Source organism: Diadema setosum, chromosome 21 (assembly GCF_964275005.1).
Source record: "Diadema setosum chromosome 21, eeDiaSeto1, whole genome shotgun sequence".
Classification (NCBI taxonomy): Eukaryota; Metazoa; Echinodermata; class Echinoidea; order Diadematoida; family Diadematidae; genus Diadema; species Diadema setosum.
Genome location: NC_092705.1, coordinates 27,093,071 through 27,117,514, shown reverse-complemented (window position 1 = coordinate 27,117,514; position 24,444 = coordinate 27,093,071). Strand labels below are relative to the sequence as shown.

The 24,444-nt window shown below is 40.1% G+C and overlaps 1 protein-coding gene across 1 annotated transcript in view; it reads right to left on the bottom strand.

Moving 5' to 3' along the window:
- Positions 1-24,200, bottom strand: part of LOC140244608 (dynein axonemal heavy chain 2-like) — a 77,742-nt gene extending 53,542 nt beyond the window's left edge. The window contains exons 1-28 of the mRNA XM_072324229.1: positions 24,114-24,200; positions 22,648-22,867; positions 21,926-22,080; positions 21,252-21,600; positions 20,491-20,655; positions 19,576-19,814; positions 18,826-19,017; positions 17,767-17,904; positions 16,502-16,609; positions 15,893-16,098; positions 15,302-15,431; positions 14,483-14,665; positions 13,401-13,615; positions 12,655-12,801; positions 11,227-11,383; positions 10,347-10,586; positions 9,670-9,840; positions 8,866-8,994; positions 7,839-7,954; positions 7,057-7,152; positions 6,285-6,485; positions 5,374-5,530; positions 4,707-4,881; positions 3,750-3,913; positions 2,881-3,042; positions 2,374-2,497; positions 1,502-1,721; positions 671-851 (exon numbers count right to left, since the gene is read on the bottom strand). Coding sequence (XP_072180330.1) covers positions 671-851; positions 1,502-1,721; positions 2,374-2,497; positions 2,881-3,042; positions 3,750-3,913; positions 4,707-4,881; positions 5,374-5,530; positions 6,285-6,485; positions 7,057-7,152; positions 7,839-7,954; positions 8,866-8,994; positions 9,670-9,840; positions 10,347-10,586; positions 11,227-11,383; positions 12,655-12,801; positions 13,401-13,615; positions 14,483-14,665; positions 15,302-15,431; positions 15,893-16,098; positions 16,502-16,609; positions 17,767-17,904; positions 18,826-19,017; positions 19,576-19,814; positions 20,491-20,655; positions 21,252-21,600; positions 21,926-22,080; positions 22,648-22,825 — 4,698 coding nt within the window. The 5' untranslated portion in view covers positions 22,826-22,867; positions 24,114-24,200. The remainder of the gene's footprint in view (positions 1-670; positions 852-1,501; positions 1,722-2,373; positions 2,498-2,880; positions 3,043-3,749; positions 3,914-4,706; positions 4,882-5,373; positions 5,531-6,284; positions 6,486-7,056; positions 7,153-7,838; positions 7,955-8,865; positions 8,995-9,669; positions 9,841-10,346; positions 10,587-11,226; positions 11,384-12,654; positions 12,802-13,400; positions 13,616-14,482; positions 14,666-15,301; positions 15,432-15,892; positions 16,099-16,501; positions 16,610-17,766; positions 17,905-18,825; positions 19,018-19,575; positions 19,815-20,490; positions 20,656-21,251; positions 21,601-21,925; positions 22,081-22,647; positions 22,868-24,113) is intronic.
- Between the last annotated feature and the right edge of the window lie 244 nt (positions 24,201-24,444).

Below are 24,444 nucleotides of genomic sequence, written 5' to 3'. Positions count from 1 at the left end.
GTCATACTGGGTGCACTTCAACAGAAGATATTTGCAAATATGTATGTGCAGACATGTTGCTTGCAAAATATCTATGCTTCCTGAAAGTTAGATAAAGCTTATCAAACTGTCAAGGATGTGGCCCTTGCCTGCTTTTATTCATAAATCAGCTCAACATGCCATTTATCTTTGGCTAAAATAAAGAAATACAAAAAAAAAAAAACCAGCTCCAAGGAGGGCAAAGGGGCCTGTGACAGAAAAAATGCTCATTGTAGTATAAGACAACAACTGCACAACTCCATTGCTATCGAAAACATAACAACACTATATCAGTAGTCATACCCTTACCTTCAAGGGCTAAAATAAAAAATATTCTTCTACTGAGAGGTGGGAAGCTGTAACATAGAATTATCGAGGAGCATCCAAGTGTCTCTCTGTCATGGAGGAGGAAGTCTACCTTATTTTTGTTTTTATCTGACACAAGGTGTTCTGACGCTTGGCATATTGCCATCTGCAGATTGCATGAAAGCTTTGAGGACACCATGAATGCTGATAAGGACTGATCACCTTTTAAACAATAGAATTGAAAACAAACTATAGCGACAAGTGCTGAGAGGGGGAGAGCTGGTACAGAGTGGGATGATCGAGGGACTAGTATGGATGTGGTGAGAGGTGAGTATGGTATCTTTACCTCAAGGTACATCCACTGGCGCTGGACAGTCAGCGTCATCTCAATGACCTCCAGGATGTGGGAGAGCGTCCTCTCCCAGTAGTCCACTTCCTTCTCGAAGGCCTTGACGAAGCGGGATGCCTTCATTGTGGACAGTGTCACTTGGTTGTCCTCCAGGGCTTGGAACACCTCATCGGTTGCCCTGGAAAAAAAAAGGAAGAAGAGTTAGGTTCATCAGGTCACAGGTCAAACACGGATCTGTATATACGGGGCATTAAATTTTTATGAATTGGAGCCGACAGCCTTTTTAGCCTCATTAGATTTTTGCAAATTTCCACCAGCATCCAATACATTACAATGTAGACAAGCACTTTTGTCTGCATTTTTATCCCGTAAATCTTGGCTCTTGCCAAATTCACAAAATTACAATGAATGCACACATTTCTGGATTTACAGTACATTGGTGCTTTTTGCTGACAGGTTTAGTTCGAATATTGCCTCCTCCTTTCAACTTCAGACTCACTTCATTTTCAACAGTCAAAAAACAAAAAAACAATAAACTGCTTGCAAAATTACCCAATGCAATGATGTACAGTAACAACAATCATAGCACCAGGTGAAAATACACAGGAGACATTGACCTAGTGGAGGGAAGCAACTCAAATCTGCTTGACAATTACACACTAATATGTAATGGAAAGGAAGAATAATGCCCAATTTGGCAAATGCTGCAATTGTCACTAAGCTACTCAGGAATAGAACTTAACAAATTAAATATACACATTTTTGACAACTGTTGTTGGAAGAGAAAAACCAATATTGGTCATGTCACTGTATAGTATTGGTTCTTACTTGAGTCTGAAGTGACCACGGTCCTTGTAAGGGCTGACGTCTAGGACAGTGTCCTCCCAGACCTGTTTGATGCTGCTAAGGGCCTGCTCAATGGCCAGCTCCTTGCTGGCTGCCCCAGAGATCTCAGCCACCTTCTCGGCGTGGGCATCAAAGCCCAGCTCGATGATGCGCTCCAGAGTGAAATCCTCAGAGGTGTGGTCAAACGGCTTCTGGAGTTCGTCTGGGAAATTAAAGTGAAAACATAGTTCTCATATACTTGCAGAACTGATTATTACTGCTGTACAATGTACACAAATGCATAAGAAATGTGCGAAATACCACTGCTATAGCACAATTTCAGCATGGTTAATGACAAAAATGTAAAATATTAGCCAAAAAGAAGTCCTACAACTAGCATACTCGATCCTGGTTGTTACATGCTGTGGATATTTTTGATTACATCAACTATACTACATAGGGCCATAGCCATTGACACATAGTAAAAGTGAGTGTCTATGATGTGGCAGGCTTTTAGGTATAGTGTACCTTACAGGTTGTAGCCCCCTACCCCCACATGTAAATCACTGAAGCAGATCTAAAATATAAACTGATTTATTGCAGAATACCTTGGCAATTTATGTAGTGAACACATCAAAATATTCAAATCAAGGGCAATTACACAAAATCTTATATATCTGATTAAAATCTGATGAATTAAACCATACCAACTTACAGAAACATACAGGTACACGTGTACATTGTACATTGAGAATTTACAGGAAATTCAGTGAGAACAGATGCCAGGAAGTGCTATAAAAGTTTACGTGTCTCACTGCCAAACTTGCCGGTTATGAGTTTAAAATGCAAACACGTATCCTAATTGATCTGCGTACCTTGCAGCTGTTGCCAGTGACGCTCTCGCATTGCGTGGTTGTGGAGATCGGTGACGAGCGGCATGGTGCGGCGGAACTGGTCGACACGATTCTTGGAGAATTCCACGATCTCCCAGTTGCGATCCTGAGAGGTGACCACAAGAACAAGAGGATTGAAATACTCATGACAGAAAACTCTCAGTTATTCTGTGACATTGCAATAATTGATGTGATGACATTAAAACACACACTGGTCTGACACATCCTGTAAACAAGCTTTCCTCATTTCTCTGTATTTGCATTCTACAATACATGTGGTACAATTCAATAATTCATGTGCACTCTCTATCGAATGGCAGGAGAGAGATTCCTCCTCAATAACCGGCAGAAGAATTAGGCGAACGTTAAAATCTGTTTGTTTTTTTTAATTCTTAGAAATTTTGAATTCCCATCAGCAAATTAAGTGATCTTAATATTTGTGTGTGCATATATGAGGAATGATTGGTACAAGTAAGCCCAGCATTTTACCTTCAGCTCCCTGCTCAGTTTGTTCAGCTTCTTGAAGAGCTGGCCAGCAGTCATCTCCATCTCCGTGGTAACCAGGGATGCAAACTTCCCCACCTTCCAGCTGTTCCACAGCTCCTCCCACTCTTTGGTCAGCTGCCACACCGCCTCAATGTGATCAAGGTCCTAAAATGAATGGAGAAGTAAATCTATGTGAGCAACATTTCTACATCATACAACTCACACAACATCTCTGCAATGTCCACATAGGATGATACCTCTGCATCACCCACATAAAACCAGCATTTCTACATCATCCACACTGTACACTACTTGCCCATCATCCACATATTTGAACAATGTCTCTTGAAGTCACCCCATCTCATACAGGATATTAAGTGTTATGAACGAGTCAGATTTATATGATCATAGTTTGTATCAATCAGTGTTCCCTCTGGGCAAATTGTTGGTAAGGAGAGCAATGTGAACACTTTCAGCTTATATTATGTGATACATCTTGCCTGCTCCTTTGGCCAAAGTCAAAATCACTCTACACTAAGCTGTTATATCTTTGGCGTTATCAATTTTTGAGACACACTTTGATTGAAGGAAGAGTATATACACATCCTTTAAATGCTCTTGTGATATGGCTGTGTATGCAACAGAACTTTTGATACCTTACCTGTAACATGCTTTATCTGGTACAGTTAGCATCTGTTTACATTTCTTTTAACATCTTTTAACATTCAATTTCCCACTGATGTGTAATCATTTAACCATCTTATATGCAAGAGTTTTGATTTTTGTCACTGAAATCTTGGCTCTTTATGTTAAATCAAAATCGATGAAAATGGGATCGAAGAATTCATCTAGGGCAATAACTAAAAACCTACCTTGTCAATCTGCTGGATCTCCTTGGAGGGCGGCTGGTCAATCTTGAAGATGTTCAGCCCACGTCGGATGGTGGCCTCTTGCTTCTTGAGGTCAGTGACCTTCTCCCGTGTGGCAGCAATGGAGGCCAGGGCGTCATCACAGTTCAACTGGCTGCTGAATGGGCCTGGGGTAAGTCAGGAGAATAAAGTTTGTGTAAACTTCTTTCACCCACTGAGGACGAGTCCCGAGCATACCCGGGAAGGTGTCCATAAGAAATGCATGCTGTTGCAAAATCAGCCCGTCCTCAACAGGATAATATGAATGTACCTATGTCCTTTCCATAACATGCCATGCTAGTCTATCAGCATTTAGAAGTAGCTTTCCACAAAGCTACGATGTAAGGTTCACATACCCACTACTGTAAAACATAACTGTAAAACTGGAAAGTATTGTGATGCTCCATGAGCCAATGGAAAAGAAAAGTTTTAACAGTTTCTATTAGGACATCTGTGTGGAGTAACCCTTACTCTGCTTTGTTTGCCAACTGGCACAAATGTCTGGAAACCAATTCTCAATACATATAAAGATTACCTAATCCCTCTGATTCTTAGTGTGTAACTATGCCCTTCCTGTTGGATTGAGGCACATTGCTACACCTGAAAAGGCTTGCTGACTTCACAAATAGGTGAAGTTTGGATGGATTACTCATGAAAAAGCTTGGCAAGTTAAGCTGCGTGCTTGGACACCAAAGAGTAAATCAAAGAATCATGCTAGTGGATATCTTGACTGATGAATCCTAAACCTGACAGAATAAAACTGATTCACTGCCCTCTTGATATTTTAAGTTTCTGTTGACATTTTGACACTCACGAACAGTACTGCTGGCAATCCTGATTCAATCTATTCTTCATCATCACAATCATTAAGAAGGACATGAAGGCAAGAAGTTATGAGTGAAGACAACAGTCAGGACTCACCATTAGTCTGGAAGTCTTCCAGGAGGGCGTGGGTGGTCTTCTTGAACTCCTCCGCTGAGTGGATCAGACCCGTCTTGAACTTTTCCTTGTGCTTCTTCAGCATGACGTCGCTGTCGATCAGACACTGCTGGAACGCAACCCACTCATTGCCCAGCTCATCCAGAGTCTGTCGCACCTGAGGTGGCATCATATCGAGGAGAGAAAACGTGAATCTGTACCTAGTTTGCTACCAAATATACAATCTAACCTCGAATGTCCAGTCATCACTTTTTCAGATCTCTCCATTATCTGGGAATGGACTGGCACACGATTATTTCTGCATTTTCAGTGTAAAATACTGTTGCTAGAAGGCACAAAGACCAAAGAGAGGGTGTATTTCCATTAATACTTCATTTCAACATTATTTTAATTATCAAACATGCAAATATCAAGTAAATCATCATAGTGAATAGTAAAATAAACATTACCTTCTGCATATTCCCAACACAACTTGCTTAAAAGTGTCACGTTGAGCATATCACACCTAAATGCATCTGGATGAGAACTGGTCCTTACATGACCGGAAAACTGAGCGTGGACTGTAAATGCACAAACCACACACACTAAAACCGTCAAAAAAGAACACATCCTTTGTATTTCAAACAACTAAGAGCAGCCAGTTACTTACGTCATCTGGAATTGGAACATCGTACTTCTCCAGGATGGAGAACTGGTCGTGGAGGGGCGGGAAGCGAGCCTCGATGTTGGACTGGTCCTTCTGGAGGGTCTCCAGCAGCTCAAGGCTGTCTCCCAGTTCATCCAGGGTCTGCGGAGGCTTGCTCAGTCTGGGATACAATACAATACAATACAATCAGATCATTTATATAGCGCCCTTACACAGTCAATGACTGGTTTCACAGCACTTTACAACATTCAGTTACAGATTGGCATCAAAAAATGATGAAAGGATAGATGAGGATTTGGAGGACATCAGCATTTAGAGTATCAATCATCTTCAAACACAGAATATTCCTCATTTAAAACACTCCATTGATGAGTTTAACAGGTAATGATACACTCCAACTTTTAACATCATAACCATTTCTTCTGGTGTATTCTTTATCAGCCGCCTCTTCATCTGGAATGATTTTTCTTATGAGACAGTTGTCACGAGGCAGCAGCCATGAGAAATCAGCCGAGTGTTCTTGAGGCTAACAACCTAAATATTTTGAGCAAATTATCATCCTTCTTCATACAAATTTTTCCCTGGCAAAGCCCACTACTGATGCATTATCATCATCATCACCATCAACTCTACTGACTGCACTGATGTCACTGTTGCCACTGTAATAATCATCACTAAATCAAATCAGCTTCAACATCATCATCACCAAATCCAATCCCATTATAATCTTTATTGTCACTATTACTTGATAACCATAATCAATTTCTTTGTTGAGGCACTACCAAATCCTTGTGATTACTAATATAGCCAAGTACCAATCGGCATGAGCACTACAATAAGTGTCAATTTCGATCATCAATCACCACCACCACCACCATCACCACCACCATGGAAACCCATCCATTAATCCATACTTCTCCTGGTTCTCGTTGAGGAACTTGTGGAGGTCGCTCAGCTTCTGGCCGGCCATCTGGGCCAGGAGAGTGGTGAACTTGTTCTGCCACTCGTTGCAGTGGCTGAGTAGAGCAAACTTGAGTGGGGAGCAGTCCAGCATGACAAACTGAATATTGAGCACAGTCTCCTCCTTCTGCACATTGTTGGCCACCTCTGTGTATCTACACATCAGAATTTAAAAAGAAAGAGAAGCAATTAATAGAAAGAGAGCTCATTATCAAACAGGAGGACAATGGGTGGAATAAACTTTCTACATTTAGGATAAAGACACTGTTACGTACATATGAGCTGAGGGACTATAAAGTAATTTCCTTTCTTTAGTTTGTGTGTGTTAGTTTCCCTCTATACATTTTAAGAGTGTAGGTCAGGTATATCTTCCAACAATTTACTGCTAATTAAACTGGTGCTTGGAATGATGAGTTGTTTTATCTACAGTTATCACTACTTAATCTACAGCTTTGACTTCAAGCAACACATTGCTGTACAGGAAATAAATCCAATGTATCTGAGGATATACCTTTCTCATAACCTGCTGGGCAGAAGGATGTAAGGACTGTGTGTCTGAAAATCACATACACACACAAAAATGATGATTTCATCATAATAATTATGAAAAAAAAAACTCTCAAAAAAAAAAAAAACCCTCTGTCAAATTATGTCACAGAGACTTCAATTTTGGGTCTAAACTTCATGAACGGGCCCTTCTGCAGGGTAGGCAATGTTCTTTCTTACCTGGCAATATCAGCATCGAAGGATGAGACGGGTGGCTCACACTTCTGGTACCTCCTGATGAAGGCATCCTTGTTAACCTCCCAGATCTCACTGTAGCTGTTGTCAGAATGGGAACAATGGGTGATATTAGGGGACAGTCATATATCAAATTGCTGGTTCAACCTCAAATAATGCTGCATCGCTGCAGTATTCCGCAATAATGAATGCTGCCACCTATGGCAATTAGCTGTTGTCATCATGGCGAGAGCACAAGTGCCATTTCGGAACGATATGCCCAATGATAAAAGTTTAGTATTTCCATAATTCCTGGTCATGATCTGAGTTTTTCATATGTATGGAACCATATATTACAATTGCTATCACAACATGAAACAGATTCAACATTTTTCAGCAAATTTTGGACTCACAATTATACACATTGTCCCTTTAACACTCCAGTAAGAGGTTCGCTAATGACTGAAGAATTATTTCATAATCCACTTTGTGGTGTGACTGGAAAGATAAGAAAAATGCATGGAAACATGGAGATAGTTTAAAATTGAGAGGAATTATTCTGCAGGCTGAAGCTCTACATTGTAATGCACTGCCAGGTCTCAAGAATGTAGATGAGTTGTGCGCTAAAGTGTGCATCCTATTCCTGTTAGCTTATAGGAGAATCCACCCCAAACTTCACTGACCTCTTCTACCGATATTGCTGCACTCAATGAATCCACATGTTTATCTGTGGTAAAATCCCCCTACAGTGAACCAGATCCATCCTAAAATGCTGAGAGTGGACTTACCTATCCCATGTGCTCAGGTAGTTCATGAGGTGTTGGGCGTTGGCTTGCATTCCTCCATTGATGCTCTTCTGGATCTTCTTTGTCTCCTCATCCTTCTCTATGACAACATAAATTGGCTGAGGAACAGAGAGAGAGAGAGATGCAGTGTAAGATTCAATGAGCATCCCTGCATCATACTCAGCAATATATCTAGGTATTTCACTCTTTGGCCCGAATTCACGAAGGTGGTACAAATGAAACCATGGTTTAAACCATGGACAAAAACCAAGGAGCGCCAAGTGTCACATGGAATATTTCGTTACAAAATTGGTCATTTCGTCGAAAAAAAATGACGGTTTCGTTTACGAAATTATCATTTCGTGAACGAAATGTTCATTTAGATACAAAATGTTGTCATTTCGTTACAAAATAATAATTTCATCGACGAAATGACTGATTTTGTAACGAAATATTCCATGCGACACTTGGCGCTCCATGGTTTTTGTCCATGGTTTAAATCATGGTTTAATTTGTACCACCTTCGTGAATTCGGGCCTTTATGGTTTGTTCAAACTGTGTGCAATAAATTAAATAGAAATACACATTTAATTTTCACTTTAATCTTGTTCCAAGTGCTGACTTAACAAAAGGTAGTAATATTATCAAGAAAACTAGGACACTCCTGTTGAAACAAGAGCTGGGAATAGTCAAAATTTAGATTTTATCCTCCAAATTCAGAATGGTTAAGACGTCTGCAAGTGCATATCCTTCTTTCTGCCGAATATAAATTCTTTCCATCAGAGTAAGAGAAAAGTGCAGAGGGCATTTGGACAGAGATATCTGACGCCTGTAAATCAATTGCTTGTCAATTTCATTTCTAAGCTTTATAATTCATTCCACAATTCAGGAAAACACCACACGGCAATTACTGTTATCTTAGATCTTGGTCGAACTTTTCTCCTTTAATCTACCCCAATAAAGATATCAATGGTCAAATTGCCACTGGTTACAGGCAGATCTACGGTCTTGGCCGGTCATAAGTGGTCACCTCTTTCTGTGATCTCTTCCTGGTAAGGAGGTCCGGTAGTCTGTGGATGACGGACACAGCGGCGGTCAGCTTGCTGCTCGTGTTCATGACGATCAAGGCCAGGTTCTTCAGCGTTGGTGAGAACTCAACCTGTTGGGAATGAAACGTGAAGCCCAGTCATAAAATTGACTGTGGATCTCAGATCACAAACTACATAATTATGAACACACAGCTGTCAATTACGACATAAAGTACCCCATCATCATAATCCATTCCTACGTTGCTTTCTAGAAACATGTAAGCAAAGTAAAACCCCAACTGTGTTTACACTCTCATGGAATCAACAGCAACAAAAAAAAAAAAATCAAACAATAATACCTTTCAGGGACATGATATACTGCAATTTCAGAAAGATGTGTGAGAAGTGTATCAAACTTAAAGATCTCATCACGATATGTTATGACCCTCCCCCCCCCCCAACAAAAAAGAAGAAAAAAAGAAGTGCAATTAATGTACAACTGTAGTAAGGAACAGAGGTTGTGTGTCGTTAGAGCCAAACCACTTAACCAGTGGGGGAAGTTGGCAACATGCTATCAAAAATAGCGAATACACTTTCCTTTGTGCTGTTTATTACTGTACAACAGCTTCTAAAAATCATACTGTCCTGTCTGATCTTAATTGCCAGTTGTATCAACCTCTTACTTTATCCAGCTATCTTCACTCTGTTCATCCATGCATCCATCCATCTATCCATCAACCACAAGGCATTTTTGTATCGATCCATTTACAGTATCTATGATAGCATCCATCATCATCCAAGCCTACCTTGGTCTTGTCCAGCACCACTTTCACCCTGAAGAGAGGGTTGGGGGAGCTCTTGCCGTCCCCATTGATGGCCCTAGAGAGCTCTTGGAGGGACCATTTCACATTGAGTCTGAAGGCCTCTTCCACCATCCTGTCCATCTTCTCAGTGTAGCGGTGCCAGTAACCCTGCACCTGTACATACACAAATTTCAAATGTTATATACACACATGTAAGTTTGCACACATTTCAGTTGAGATGCATGTAATTGCTTGGCATGCTCTGTACTCAGTTTACCGAAAAGAGGGTAACATAACACCATAATTCTCATACTGTTAACCAGTAACCAGCCCTCCCCTGACTGTTCTTGTCTTGTGTCTTCCTTAACATGCAATTGCTTTCCCTGCCTGTTTTGTCATTTTGCCTCTGACGAAGATTCTGCTAGGATCGAAAGCTCAGGCCCCTTTTGACTCCATTTTACTCCACTGGCTCGCCACTATTGGATAAGCAGTTTTTCAGCAGCGTTTTTTTTTTTTTTGCTACATACTGTAAACCAGTGGGGAAATATTCGTGGTACATTAATTTTTGCATATTTTGCACTACTTTTGGCTAGCGCCATTCTATAACAGGTGAAAATATCTTCGAGAGACAGAAACAGAGACAGACAGACAGACAGGCACAGATAGAGAGGGGAGCCTACCTCTTGTCCGTCTGTCCTGAAGACCTCGTAGGTCTGCTTCATGGTGGAGACGATCTCCTCATGAATGGTCTGCAGCCGCTTGGTGGCGTTGCTCCGGTGCCTCTGCTGCTCCTCTTCAAACTCCAGGTCTTCGTAGATCCGCTTCCCGTCGATCTTCACCAGCAGCGTCTCGCTGATGCGCTTGCAGTTGCGTGAGATGGTGAGGTTGGCGATCTTGTATTCGTCCACGATGGCTTGCACCTGCGTATCGTTTCAAGAGTTGAGAGGATTTTGTTTGTGTGTAAATCACAAAGAAATTAAACAGATTATGAAGAATTAGCAAAAAAAAAAAATATTCTACATGGTTGCATGACCTCTAAATCCCCCCCTCCCAAAAAAACAATCCCACTAAACACTGAATAAGATATCAGACATACAGATACAATCGCATATGCAGACAGAAAGTTCTGACTATTCAATTAGAATTATGTCTCTAGCAAGAAAATGATTCATTCAAGATTGAGCTATAACACAATTAAGTAGTAACTTATCTCAGGTGTGATTGATTCTTTACTATAGTTCAGAATAATAATTTTTTAAAAAATCTGTGTTTGAAAAGCAGCACTTCTCACAACCCCAGTTGTTGATGCATAGCCCAACACAGAATTACTCACATCAACCATTACAGTTACAAGCACCAACCATTCAAAGTTGGTTGTCTGAAAAGAGCCAAATTCCTGCACTTTAAGATGAGCACACTAAACCAAATTTAAACCAAAAGTTTTTATTTTCGATAGCAGAATATCTGATGAATAACAATTTGCAATAGTGTAGCATCTTACAATGACTGCCATCTTGGTACCTAGGTAATCGCTAAGTTTTGTTCTTAGTCGCATCATACCTTCCCAGCATGCAGTCTGCACTCGCTGACGAAGAAGTCTGAGATGCCCTTTGAGGCCCAGGTGAGTTTGGTCAGACCAGGGTGGATCTTCTTATCCAGGTGTCTTATCCTCTCCTTAAACAGTCCTCTCTCCTCCAAGGATAAGGCAGCTATGATCCTGATAATGGGAGTGGGTAGAGGGGGAGGTTAATGTACATGTCAATGATGAAAACATAAGACTAAAATGTATATACCCTTTAAGGGTTAACCTTGCAATTCACTCTAATCAGAATGCCTTGATGTATGGATAGCTGAACTTCAGAACATACACACTTTGGGATGAATGTATCACAACAAAAATGTAAACAATTCCTCCTCTCTATTTTGTATAAATTGATAAAATACTGCAGGACTTAAGAGTGGGTTGCAGCATTATGAAACAATTTGACTCATATTGCATTGCTAATAAAAGAATATCAATTGCAAGTGTAATGGGATGTTAGACAAGAAGGCAAGGGACTTGGTGCTAGGAAAGTTAACCATGAAGCACAACTTTTGCATGATGGAAGAAGCACAACTTTTGCATGATGGAAGAAGCACAATTTTTGCATGATGGAAGAACCAAACATTTGGCAAGTTTCCTTCACAAGGATCCAGACAGCAGACACTAATATATCAAAGGGACTGTACAGTACTGGTTGAGGTGGGGATTCATGTTTTGAACATTCCTAAGTGAGATAATGAAAAGCCTCTTATGAAATATGAAGGAGCATGTAATTTTAAGAAGGATTCAATGTTTATTTGATGAAAATTGGTTTTCAAATGGCTGAGATATCAAAAAAGTGCTAATAATAAAAGGCGACATGCCACAACTTTATTAGGATCTCTTTGTTTCACCTTGTTTTTGGACATCTCAGCCATTTCAAAACCGATTTTCATCGAATAAACTTTTGATACCCCCTTAGAACTGCATGCTCTTTGACATCTCATAGAGTGGTTTCTGAATATCTTGCAAAACGTTAAAAGCTAAATCCTCACCTCGACCAGAACTGTACACACCCTTTAAGAGTGGGTTGCAGCTTTATGAAACAATTTGACTCATATTGCATTGCTAACAAAAGAATATCAATTGCAAGTGTAATGGGCTGTTAGACAAGAAGGCAAGGGAGTTGGTGCTAGGAAAGTTAACCGTGAAGCACAACTTTTGCATGATGGAAGAAGCACAACTTTTGCATGATGGAAGAATCAAACATTTGGCAAGTTTCCTTCACAAGGATCCAGACAGCAGACACTAATATATTAAGCTTAATCTCTGAAAGTCAATACCACCATCATCCATGCATGCTCCTTAACCCTTTGGTTGCCTTAAGTGCTGATTGGCACAGAAAACCCCCATAGTGTTGTACACACTGTCCAAAGTTCCTGGCAGGGAAAGAGCTTTTGACCAACCTGTTGTAGTCCCTGACCACCAGCAGGACGTTCTCCCGCAGATTGCGGAGATCCTCCCTCTTCTGGTAGACCTCAGTAACGTAGTGAGGGATCTCAAACATGAGCTTCTCCCAGTACTGGATCTCGTTGAACATCTTCAGCAGGTTCCTGGTGGGAAGCATTTGAGTAATCATAGACATTACAATACTGCAGTTTGTAGAAAGTTACAACAAATTCTTATCCAATTGGAATACAGAAGAGTTTGTCTGATCATGCATCAAATTAGACATCATACCAGATAAGCAGTGTTATGTGTGAATGAAATATGGTCAGTCATTACTTTATGATTTCTTAGATTACTGTTGATCCTGTGGACTCTGCAAAGTTAAGTGGGGAGTAGGTCCTACTGTGTCATCGGTCCCTGATACACCAGTAATACAATACATTAACAGCATTAGCCATCTTGGACCTCTTCTTCAAAAATAAATGCATGTCCACTGACTTGTTCAAACAAAACTAGTCATTTCAATATGCTGATTACAGATTCTGCCACAGTCAAACTTCTCTAAAAGGGTTCCACTAATCTGTGTTACTTCATGTGTGCATATATGGAAACACATTACATGTAACTGTACCAAAATTTGCATTGATATACTTGTTGTTGGGATGGCATTCATAAAATTCACTTGTGTGACGAAATCCTATCCCTTGTAAATTGAAAAGAGATATGATATGTAGCTATACTATGTTTCCCAGCCTTGGCTCACCGGTCAAAGTTCACGTCCAGCATAGCCATCTTCTCCATGCTTCGACACAAGAGGGGACTGTCCAACAATTTGATGGAGTCCTTGTCAACGGTCGCCGCCCACTCATTGAACGTCTTGCGGATGAACTCGTCCAGGGCGGTACTGAGCTGGTTGTACTGGGTCCGTGTCTCGGCACCACTTCCAATGTGGGGTAGGAAGTATGCTTTGTTCAGCACCTGGCGATGTGGATGATACAATACATGTATATCAATAATGTCTACGCAAACATACATGACATCTTTGCCCAATAACTATTGTACACTAAACTCAAACTTGGTATAGAATAGTTTGGGCATTTAAACCACTGGTTCAACTACTGTACAAGCAGAGATTTTTTGTGCTCTGCTGAGTAAGACGTTTTTTTGCATGTTATTAATTCTGCAGACTCAAAATATGAAATAGTGTTTCATATAACAAGCAAAAACTTTGCAAGCCTGTATTTTCACACTAACTTGTTTTGTTACATGCAACACATGATATTCACGTTGCATAAAATTCCAATTTTACAGAGTATTTTTATATACAGTGTAAGATTTTGGAGGGGGATTAAACTTAGTTTATGCTTGGAAAAGCTTTGGGGTTATCCAAGCAATGGTATAAACTGATTTACAATTGCACGTAACTAGTATGTAAATGACTAACATGAGGAGCAAATAAAATGTTTATCCTACTTTGAAAACATGTAACTTCCATCCTTCTCAAACTTCCATTCTGACATGTTGATAGGATTAAAATTATCTACACATCAAGATTTTGCAAGTTGCAGGGGGCTATAAATTTGATTCGACAAGATGTAATAGCTTACTGTAAATGCAGAAATTTTCGCGGTACATTAATTTTCACATACCTCACGCTACTTCTACTTAGCACAAATTCTTAACCGCACAGAAATATCTTTACAATTTTCTCTGCACGTTTTGAATGGGTTGACAATAATTGTGCAGCGCGAATTCAAGAATCAGCAAATACGTTGAGTCGCTTAGCACGAAAAAATTAATAACACGAAAATATTGATGTTTACAGTACCAGGGTAAACTTCTCACCTCCATGGATCTGTCTATCCTCCTCTTGAGGGACCTGGCCCAGTGGGCCTGGCCGGCGTAGCGGGGCTTGAGGAAGCCCAGGTCAGACACCTTGCGGGTGAACTCTTTCTTGACTGCGTTCAGCTCGTCGTTGAACAGTTGGTAGATCTCCACTGTCTTCTTGTCAATGGTCCTTCGGATCGCCTGTCATCAAAGAGAGTCACATAACAGATATTCATCTTCCACAAATCCTTATGATTCTCCAGAGAACAAGAGTAAATGGTGGTGGGGGGGGGGGTAAAATGTCACTTCAAATACACATCATAAATACACATCATACTTCATAAGTAGAGCCAACTTAAAGCTCAATTATGGTTTGGTGAAATCACCAGATGAGACAGTACAGAAACATCATATTTCCATCATACTACCAGACAGAAGATATTGAATACTGAGAAATGAGAAATATCTGCTGCGTGAAACTTTCGCAAATTGGAGCCAATGGCCTTATTCGCGGCATGAACTTTTGTGAAACACCACTGGCATATAATGCACTGTGCAGATAAACCATTTCGCGAATTCTGGCTCCCCGCAAAATTGGCAAGAGTTCTATGCACGTTATTTCTGGTTTTAAAATAGCTGGTACCGACTCAAAAGAAAAAACCAACATTTTGACAAGTGGATGTCTCTATAACATCTTGTGTTCTTGTAGATGTGTAAATGGAAGACAAAAGCCCTACCCAAGCATACAAATCTATGAGTACTTTTCTGAATGTGCAGTCTTCAGCAAAGCCTTTACGCTAGGTATCAATAGATACACGGAGGAAGACTCATCCTTACCTCCCTGGAGGAGAGATGTTGGAACGCATCCAGGAGCTCCACCCCTTGCTCCACTGTCTTCACCGTCTCAAAGGCTGTGGTGATCACATTCTGCATCATCACCTCCAGGTCCTTGATGCCTGCTCGAAACCTGTTACAATTAAGTTTGTCAATCGACAGGTCCAAGACATCAATAACTGCAAAATAAACTACCTAATTTATCATAATATGTTTGGGTTTTTTTTAAAAGCACAATGAGTATTGTAGGTGGACCTAATGAATTATTTAACCAATATGAATTTACTTTCATTTCATCCACACCCCCAAGATGAATTGAATTAAGCATAATTGGTGATCATCAATGACTAACATGTAGTTGAACCAATATGTCTTAGAATTCATAATGGTGTTCTTGCAGTCCACCACTGCCACAATCTAGCATGATAAATCTGTCCTCAGCTAATGCAATCAAGATTCTTGTACTAATGGAAATCATGCAGCACTTTAACATTACATGCTACAATTGTAGTATTGGTAGTTAATCGTGGTCTTTTGTGAAGAGAAACAAACTGTAACTGAACAAGAGTGACATATTTGATCTTTTTCGCTCACTTGTTGTAGTCGTCGTGCCAGGATGTGGCTTTGACGTCCAGGATCGTCTTCTTCACGTTCTTCAGGATCAGGAGGTTCTTGTCGAAGGCAGCCTCGATCTCCAGCAGGCCCCTGGTCACCTCCGGCCCCCGCTGACCAGCAAAAGTGGGCATCGGCGTCTTGTCGCCGTCGTCCATTCGGCCAAAGTGGATCTGACACTCGCAGACCTATTGGTTGAAGAAACAGAACGATGTGCAAGTTTGATAACTCTGACATTCCCTATTAGTGTATTTATAATATTGATAGAAAATCAACATACACAGAGAACATGTACCATTAACACTCTATACATTATTTCACTTGAAGAGCCACATCATCTGGTATCACGCACTTCTCTTGGTTTCAATTTTTGCACTGTGGCAAAAAAAAACCCCAAAACAAAACAAAACACGAAAACCAGCCCCTTGGTAATGATGGATCATTAAGTGAGTAAATTTACAATCTTCATCAATTAATTGCAGGTTGTTTTTTTTTTTTTTTTTTAATGCTAGTTGTCACTTAGACTAGGAATCCATTTTTCAGGGATATAATAGTCTGAAAGGTAATAGAGTTGGGGGGATGAGAGCTCACCTCAAGGAGGTCCTTGCACCTCTGGACAAAGGCATCCACCTGTGCAAAGATGCTGCTCTGGTCCAGCACCCAGCCGTCGCTGGAGAACCTGTGGTGCATCTGGCGAATCTGTATTGGGGAAGAAACAGTGTCTCAGAAGATTAATCAAAATATTTGTGTCAGTACGATCCAGGAACATCATGGAAATTTAAATTCCAGTGCTGCTAGGTTCCAGATCCGTTTGTACTGCGAAAGACGCGATAAAAACCCCCCAGATAATTCAACTACGTTAGGGAAGTTACTTCCTCATACATGTGAGTAGAAAAGCGATATGACTGCATGTGCGCAAAGTGAGTCTCTCAATTTAGTCTCTTTCGCAGACTCCAGAAGAAAAAATCAAAATATTTGTGTCTGTATTCTGAAGTGAAATACAATTATTTTACATTAAATGCACTGGGCTGCTCTCAATTAGGTGCGAGCATCTTTAATAACGAATGATGTAGCATTAAAGGAAGAAACAGTGAAGTTAGTAATGGTCATCTTTATCATCCACTGTGTTTCCCTGTAATCACAGATGTTTACTGGGTAGTAAATAAGGGGAATGGAGACTACATGAACAACACTGCTTTAAAAGTTGGCATTAATCATGGACAGAATGTGTTAATAGAGCATGCTCAATTTCAGCTTAATCTGATAATCTCTTCATTGTAATTACTACGGTGGTTGACATCCTGTTTCTTGTTCCATTCATTGCATAGCTAGCACGGTTTGGTAAAGATTAAGCGCTTGAATAGACCTTGTGCTTCAGAGCCTCTTTTCTCAGTTCACACTTTTTCTGAGTGTGTGTTTTCTTTCCAATATTCAGATAGGTTAGGAGAGTCCATATTAATTGAGCTATACACCATTTTAAAGCTTAGAGTGTGCTCTTTCAGAATCTGCCCTTTGCTAAAAATCCATGTCGGCGACTTTTTGTAGGTTTTGAGATGCAGGATCACATTTGGTGATGTCTTCGTATGTCACAAATCATAATCTCTAAGCTCGTTCTTCAATGTGCTACCCATCGATCAATATGTCCCCCAACGACAACAACATCTAATGATTAACTCTGATACACTTAATCTCAATTTCACTTGTCCAATATCACTCTAAATATGCAGTACTTCAAAAACATCACTGTCTTCATCTGTACCAATATCTTACCATTTTGTATATCTACATGAATACAGCTAAACCAGCTCACATTGCAGAAATAAAACTATCAACTCTGAACTGAGTGAGGGACATACCCAAGAGTATTGCTCCTTCCATTGGCGGCAACACTCGATGCAGTTGTGCAGACTCCTCATAGAAGACTTGACGTAACCGTCAAACAACTTGTCCAGGTTCACGTCCTTGCAGCAGCGCTTGATGATCTCATTGCTAACCTGTACATTCGCAAAACAAAGAATGAAACAGACAAACATTACATAGCACACAGAATATAAAATTTGACACATTTTCTTTCACTCTTCATAAAGTGAATAAAAAATTCTTTGCATGATCTTTGAGGACAGGATGACATTAAGATAATCTGGTTATCAAACGCCAAACATAACATTCACATGTAATGTGATAATGCTAGAAATACCCAGATTTTGAAACGCTTGGTAATGGTATTAATCCTCATGAAAACACAAAAATGCATTTGGTTACAGATGAAAGTGTGAATCCAAAAGTACTTGCAAGGTACTTTGGTATTGAGCATACAACCTTGATGCACTAACAGCTGACAGAATATTTGCTTTCTTCCAAAGTCAGACAGTGGGACTGTTTTAGCCGATACCAGTCTTAGCCCAATTAAGCATGAACTTGAGTAATGAAATTTACAACAGCTATTCTCAAGACATTAGTGTTGCAAATGGACTATTTAGGCAAAACACAAATGGGGGAACAATATATTGCATTTGTATAAAGCGTTGGTAAAAATGCTTACTGTCTGGCTACATCATCATGTGCCTTGAAAAAGATGATAATATTTTATTCATGTTATGAATGATCGACATCAATTTATGGGGTTCACAACTAGATGAGTCCACATTTCTGAGGATGGAGGAATTCACCTGGTCATCATGTTCGTGAACTTCATTTGTCTTAGGGTGTAGACATGTGCAAAAGCTGTTACAATGTCCAGCACTATCTCCATGCATGAGACCACAAGAAGCAATACATTTTTATGATGAGAGACTATCTACATATTGTCCCAGAAAAATACCTTTGCAGAATTACTTTCTCTAACATGTAAATAGTTACTAAAAGGTCACATTTCATAACAAGGGGTCATTTGCAAGGATCGATCCCCTGCTGACCTTTCTGAACAGGCCGGTCAGTCTCTCCCTGCTCTTGTAGTGGTCCGAGTTGACCCAGATCATCCTGATCCTGTTGATGATGCCGGGGAGCAGCCCGGGGATGTCCGCTGGCTTGGCCTTGTTCAACTCCTCACACTTCTCGGAAAGTGTGGAGAGGAACTTGAGATTGCTCTGTGCTTGGGCCGACCCATCCTGCGGGGAAAATGGGAAGATGAGCATTCAGAAATAGTAGTTCATGCAAGTCATAACACCAGGGAATTTTCTTTTTATTTAAATGAAATTTATAGGAATGAGCGTAGTCAATCCAGTCAAGAATAGCCCTTTCATCCAATATTTATACTTTCAATGGTGGAAAAAGGGAAAGTGGACGAGTATGATATTTGTCTTCAACCATCAAACCAACAAAGAAAGAAAGAATGAATTCAGCCAACAATTATAAATAGCTCCCTTACTCTGAATGGAATCAATTGCTTCCAACATTATGTTCATCACCTGGTTTTGTTGTTGTTGTTATTGTTTTTTTGTTTTGTTTTATGTTTGTTTGTTCGTTTTTAGTTGTGCGACCGTGCCCCTGTGTGTGAGCGATGTATTCGCAGTATTAAAGCAAAAGCTGACAACAGCGAACATTCTTGGCAGGCGGACCAAACTAAAATGCTGCTTTAATAATGATGATGATGATGATCCACAGCATTTGAAGTGCCATGAATGACAGTAATAGCAGGAACAGTCAGAAATGAAGCAAAGAAATACCTGAATGAGTTTAGACAGCTTCTTGAAAGGCTTGACATAGGAGGATTTGGAGAGCTCCAGGATGCTCTGCACCCGGAGAACTCCGTCCTTCTGCAGCTGTTCGCTGATCCCCGACAGATCCTGGCACCTGCTGCGCCAGAACTGGATCTCCTCCAGCGGCCCAGCATTCTCGGAGGTCTCGATCGCATCCTGCGATGCCAGGACCTCTTTGATCTGTCTCGTCCAGTGAACCATGGCAGCTGGGCAGACAAAGAATGGGAAACATTTTTGGTTTTTGTCACAGAGAGTGGGGTCTGTTTTTCATGATATGAAATTGAAAAAATGCACAATTCTATTCTCAAACAAAGCAAAATTTGCCAGTTCAGGAATGGAAAATGTTCAGGTTTTGTAATAATTTTTGAATTTCCTCTAGAGGTGATGACATTTATTTTCTGCAAGTAAGCCATTTGCAAGCATTTCTTTCCCTGATAACCAGGGGGGCGTTTCATCAACGAGTTCGTCGGAGTTTTCACCGACGAATTTGCTATCAGCCAATCAGACCAAGGATTTCATTAGCTTTTAACAGTTGTCAGTGTAAATCCTTGCGTCTGATTGGCTGATAGCAAATTCGTCGGTGAAAACCTCCGACGAACTCGTTGATGAAACGCCCCCCAGGGATAGCCTGGTTTTAGTGTCTCATGGTTCCTCACCCACCCCCCCCCCCCCAATGTTTGTTAAAATTATATATCAGCAGTTGTGATCTCACAAATTTCATTTGTAGAGGAAGATGAATTAATCACATTTTATATCTGTAGTAAATAATGTATCCTTTTTAAAACTTTGCACATAGCAAGCATAGTCTTCAACAGAATGTGTGCCATTAAAAGGCAATATTTGATAAGCATGCAGAGTAAAAACTCTCTGGACAAAACCTACTTTCAAGACGTTGGACCAGCTCCTTGTCCTTGGCAGCTTTTTCTGCAGGAATGTTGAGGCCCTCGTTGGGAATGTAGAGGACAGTGTGTCCCTGGATCTTGTAGTGGGTGTCTGTCAGGCTGGCCATAAACCTGTGCAGCTGGGCCGAGAAGTCATTCTTGATGCCTGATTGGAAAGGTGAAAAAGTTGATGCTAAGGAAACAAACTTCATAGAATCCAAAGAGATGTTCTTCAAGAATCTGGTACATTTTGTGAATATCCAGCAATAATTTATCATCATCATTTTCATTTCTTGAATAAATCACGGATCTAGAAATGTTGGTTGCTTTCAATGAAGATATAAGCTCAGGTATTAAACACTTACTTATTGACTGCCATCATACTACAACCCATAACTGAAATGACGACCAAATGCCCTAGACAATCACACCAGTGTTCATCAAGTGCAAACACCAGGCTAATATAATTTTTTTCCCCCTATGACTATACCATTGACATTTTAATGTACAAAACAAAGGTATATCATATAAACAAATGGTAGACAGATTCTTTAAACCATACAAAATTAAGAATTTGACAGGAAAATACTTTGAAATAAATACACCTTTCTCAAGTAGCAAATAATTGTAAATTGACACAGACTACAGGTCCATGGTTCTATGTTTTCATTTGTGAATACATCAAATTCCTATGAGATTTAATGGTTGATTTGACTCATCAAGCTTCTGGATGTAATAAGTGGACAAAATGTGAAAGGATACTGTCGGGCCAGGTGGTATTGTCGAAGAAGAGCGGGGCAAAAATGCTGTGCATGATGCGAAGGAGGCTCTCCACGTGGCCACTGCGCACGGTTCCGTACTGCACCACCTTCTCCACGTTGGATGCGGTCACCCTCACCCCCGGACGGCGGATGAAGTAACACAGCTCCTCCACCGCCTGCGGGGGGATGGTGTTGCAGACAACCAGGCCCATCTGGGGGTCGATGAACACAGTGAGGAGCCGCTCCAGGGAGGAGGGGTCAAAGAAGGCCTCTATGGTGGAGAGGTGGGCGTCGGTCCACAGCTCAGGCTTCAAGGTTGAGAGTACCACTCTCTGCTTGACAAACTCAACCTGTTGAAGAGGACATACAAATAAACACATTGAAACCAGAACAAACGATATACACAAATGAAATGTCACTATAGCAAAACAGACAAAACGTTGAAATCAACCTTTGATCAGACTTCATTACAGAAGAGAAAAGCATAACTGTAAGGTCAACAATGATGCTATATATTTAATACACTTAACAACACCTTTGAAAGAAAGACGAAAACAACATACCAAACTCCCCTACACTGTAAAATTGTTGATTTAGTTAATAGTAATGCTGAGACAATTTTCTAGTCATTTATTCACCATGGTCAGTCATTTAGCAAGAACGATTGAGGCTTACATAATCTATATGTATGGGGGTTGGCTCGTCTAAGACCTGCGTAGGTGAGCCACTTTCCAGCCCCAGGTCTCCATTCAGCATGTCACCATTCATGATGAGCTCCCCGTTGGTCTGCTGTGAGTCTGTGGCCGGGGTTCCTGTCATTCGTCCCGCTCCTGCTCAGAAGACAAACGAACAAATAAACTCAGTTCAATGTCAAGGTCCCTTACATACTAGAGTGGCTTTCAACAACCGCATCTTTTAGTAATCACAATTTCTATGTTTGTGGCTTGATTTGCATCTTGTAATCTTCTTTAATGAAGGGACACAGTTATTTTGTGATCCATGTTTGAACTGTTTTGCCTATAGAATAATAATAGCAGTTAATACTCATCAAATTAAATTATCCTGTCCTGCTGCTGTCTCTGCAGTTAACACAGAAGGAAATTACCAATTATTGATATAATATGCATACATGTGCAAATAAGAATTCTTTGAATTTCTGGCTTATCAAAAAAAAAAAAATTACCTTTTTTTTTTTTCTTTTTAAATGTTGACTGTAATGATTTTGTTGAACAAAGTTGAAAAACAATAACCAAGAATGTATTCAATGCCTGAAGCAGCATGAGTACTTAACAGTCTGTAAACAGAAGTGTACAGGTAAATAACATATCAGGTTTTTAAAAAGTCACTATTGAGCAAAAATTTTAATTGACTATGTTACATAGGTTTAAGATTCTCACTTGAGGTGAGTGCACTCCTGGCCTCTGCGTCCGGCCCTTTGACGGCAGGCGGCGACTCTGCATTGTGGCCATTTGTCAGTCCATTCTGCAATGGTGTGTGCGGTGTCTCCTCTATGCCTGGAATCTCACCATTTGTGAGAGGTTCGCCGTTTGTGGCGGCTTCCACAGGTTCTGACATGTTTATCTTTGGCCCTTTTGTCTATCCAACAGTCTTGGATTTCTGTATTACAGGGAAAAACAAAACTGTTAGATCTCATTCACCTCCTTTATGATGAAACATGCCATACAACTGTATTGTAGGTAGAGGTCCATGCCTCAGATTTCTCTGTCAAGATGAGTAATTGATACAGCATGTTCTCATGCACTCGCACTCTTTACTTTTGCAGTAGATTCTCATTGAAGACGGTCTAGACTTGTAGGCAATGTTGATTTTTGGAATACGACAATAAAAGTGGTTTACAATAGGGACTCAGCTCAAGTCTTCACAGGGAATAATTTTCCTGTCAAAATCCTGGTATCGCATCGCAATTTGCTATGTATTTTTACACCACTGCTACACAAACTAACTTTTGTGTACGCTCAGTTTTCTTCCATAGAAGTGTACAGAGGATACCATTTGAAATATTGTTCATCAGCAGAAATTGCTAATCAAATAGGAGTTGGAAAATTATTCCCTGCTTCATGACATGAAGCAGGGATCATGTGATTTAAATCTTCTGTTACCGGTATTTTGTTTGGGTATTTTTCTTCCACCCTATAAACACAGTTAACATGTTACTTAGATTCCAGTTACTTTAACAGTTTATCTAGAATTTACTTAAACTTAAAGCAAGCCGCTCATAATTTCGCCATAATGCCTGGCAATTAGCAATAAAACTCAAGTCAATACTATTGTAGGGGCCTACATGGCGTCTGTGTTTAGACTTTGACAATCGCAATAGATCTAACGTTACAAATAGAATCTAGAAGTCTATGTTAGATCTATTAACGATTAACGTTAGTTTACAATGCCATTTTATGGCAATGCCAAAACCAAGACCACATTGAAAACCAAATCGTATATTCCTGTGTTTTATCTTACTATTAACTATATAGAAGGCATATAGAATGTATGACAGACTTCCCGCAATTACTTATAATATATCCTGCTTTACATCATCAGGAATTCAACAACTGCAGTAATCTAATCTCAGTAGGTTGCGCTGCATTGACTGCCATAACTGCGACCAGCAGCCCCAACGTACAACGTACAGTGTTGCAGAACGGCGGGTCTCCGGGGCTATGACTGCCACTGCACTGGCACTGGCCAGTCCGCATCCGCGGAGCGGTTTTGACAGACCTCATTCCCCTCAACTCAGCGATAATTTGTCAGACTTTAGTCTCTTTTTTTCTTACTTAAATATATACCATAACGTTTTGTAAATACAGAAAGCAGATGTTTAAAGACCAAACTTCAGTCTTCCTACCTTAATTATTCTTGACAGGACATTTTGCTTACTTTGTCGGAAAGTTAGATCTACTAAGCGTACTATAGTCGGGCTTCTTGATCAAATTACATACGAATACGAGGTACGCAATCATCAGCTTGGAATCACCCTGACAACAGTTATGGTAAAAATTGGCAACATACAGGACACATCTACAGATTCTCAATAATAAGATTAAATTTACGCATAAAAAATTTCAATAAAGATAAAATATTATCTATTCATAATTAAAAATAGAGTATAACAATTCCAAAATAACAAATATAAAAGAAATTTAGAATTATTTCCTAAAAATTACAAATAAAGTTAC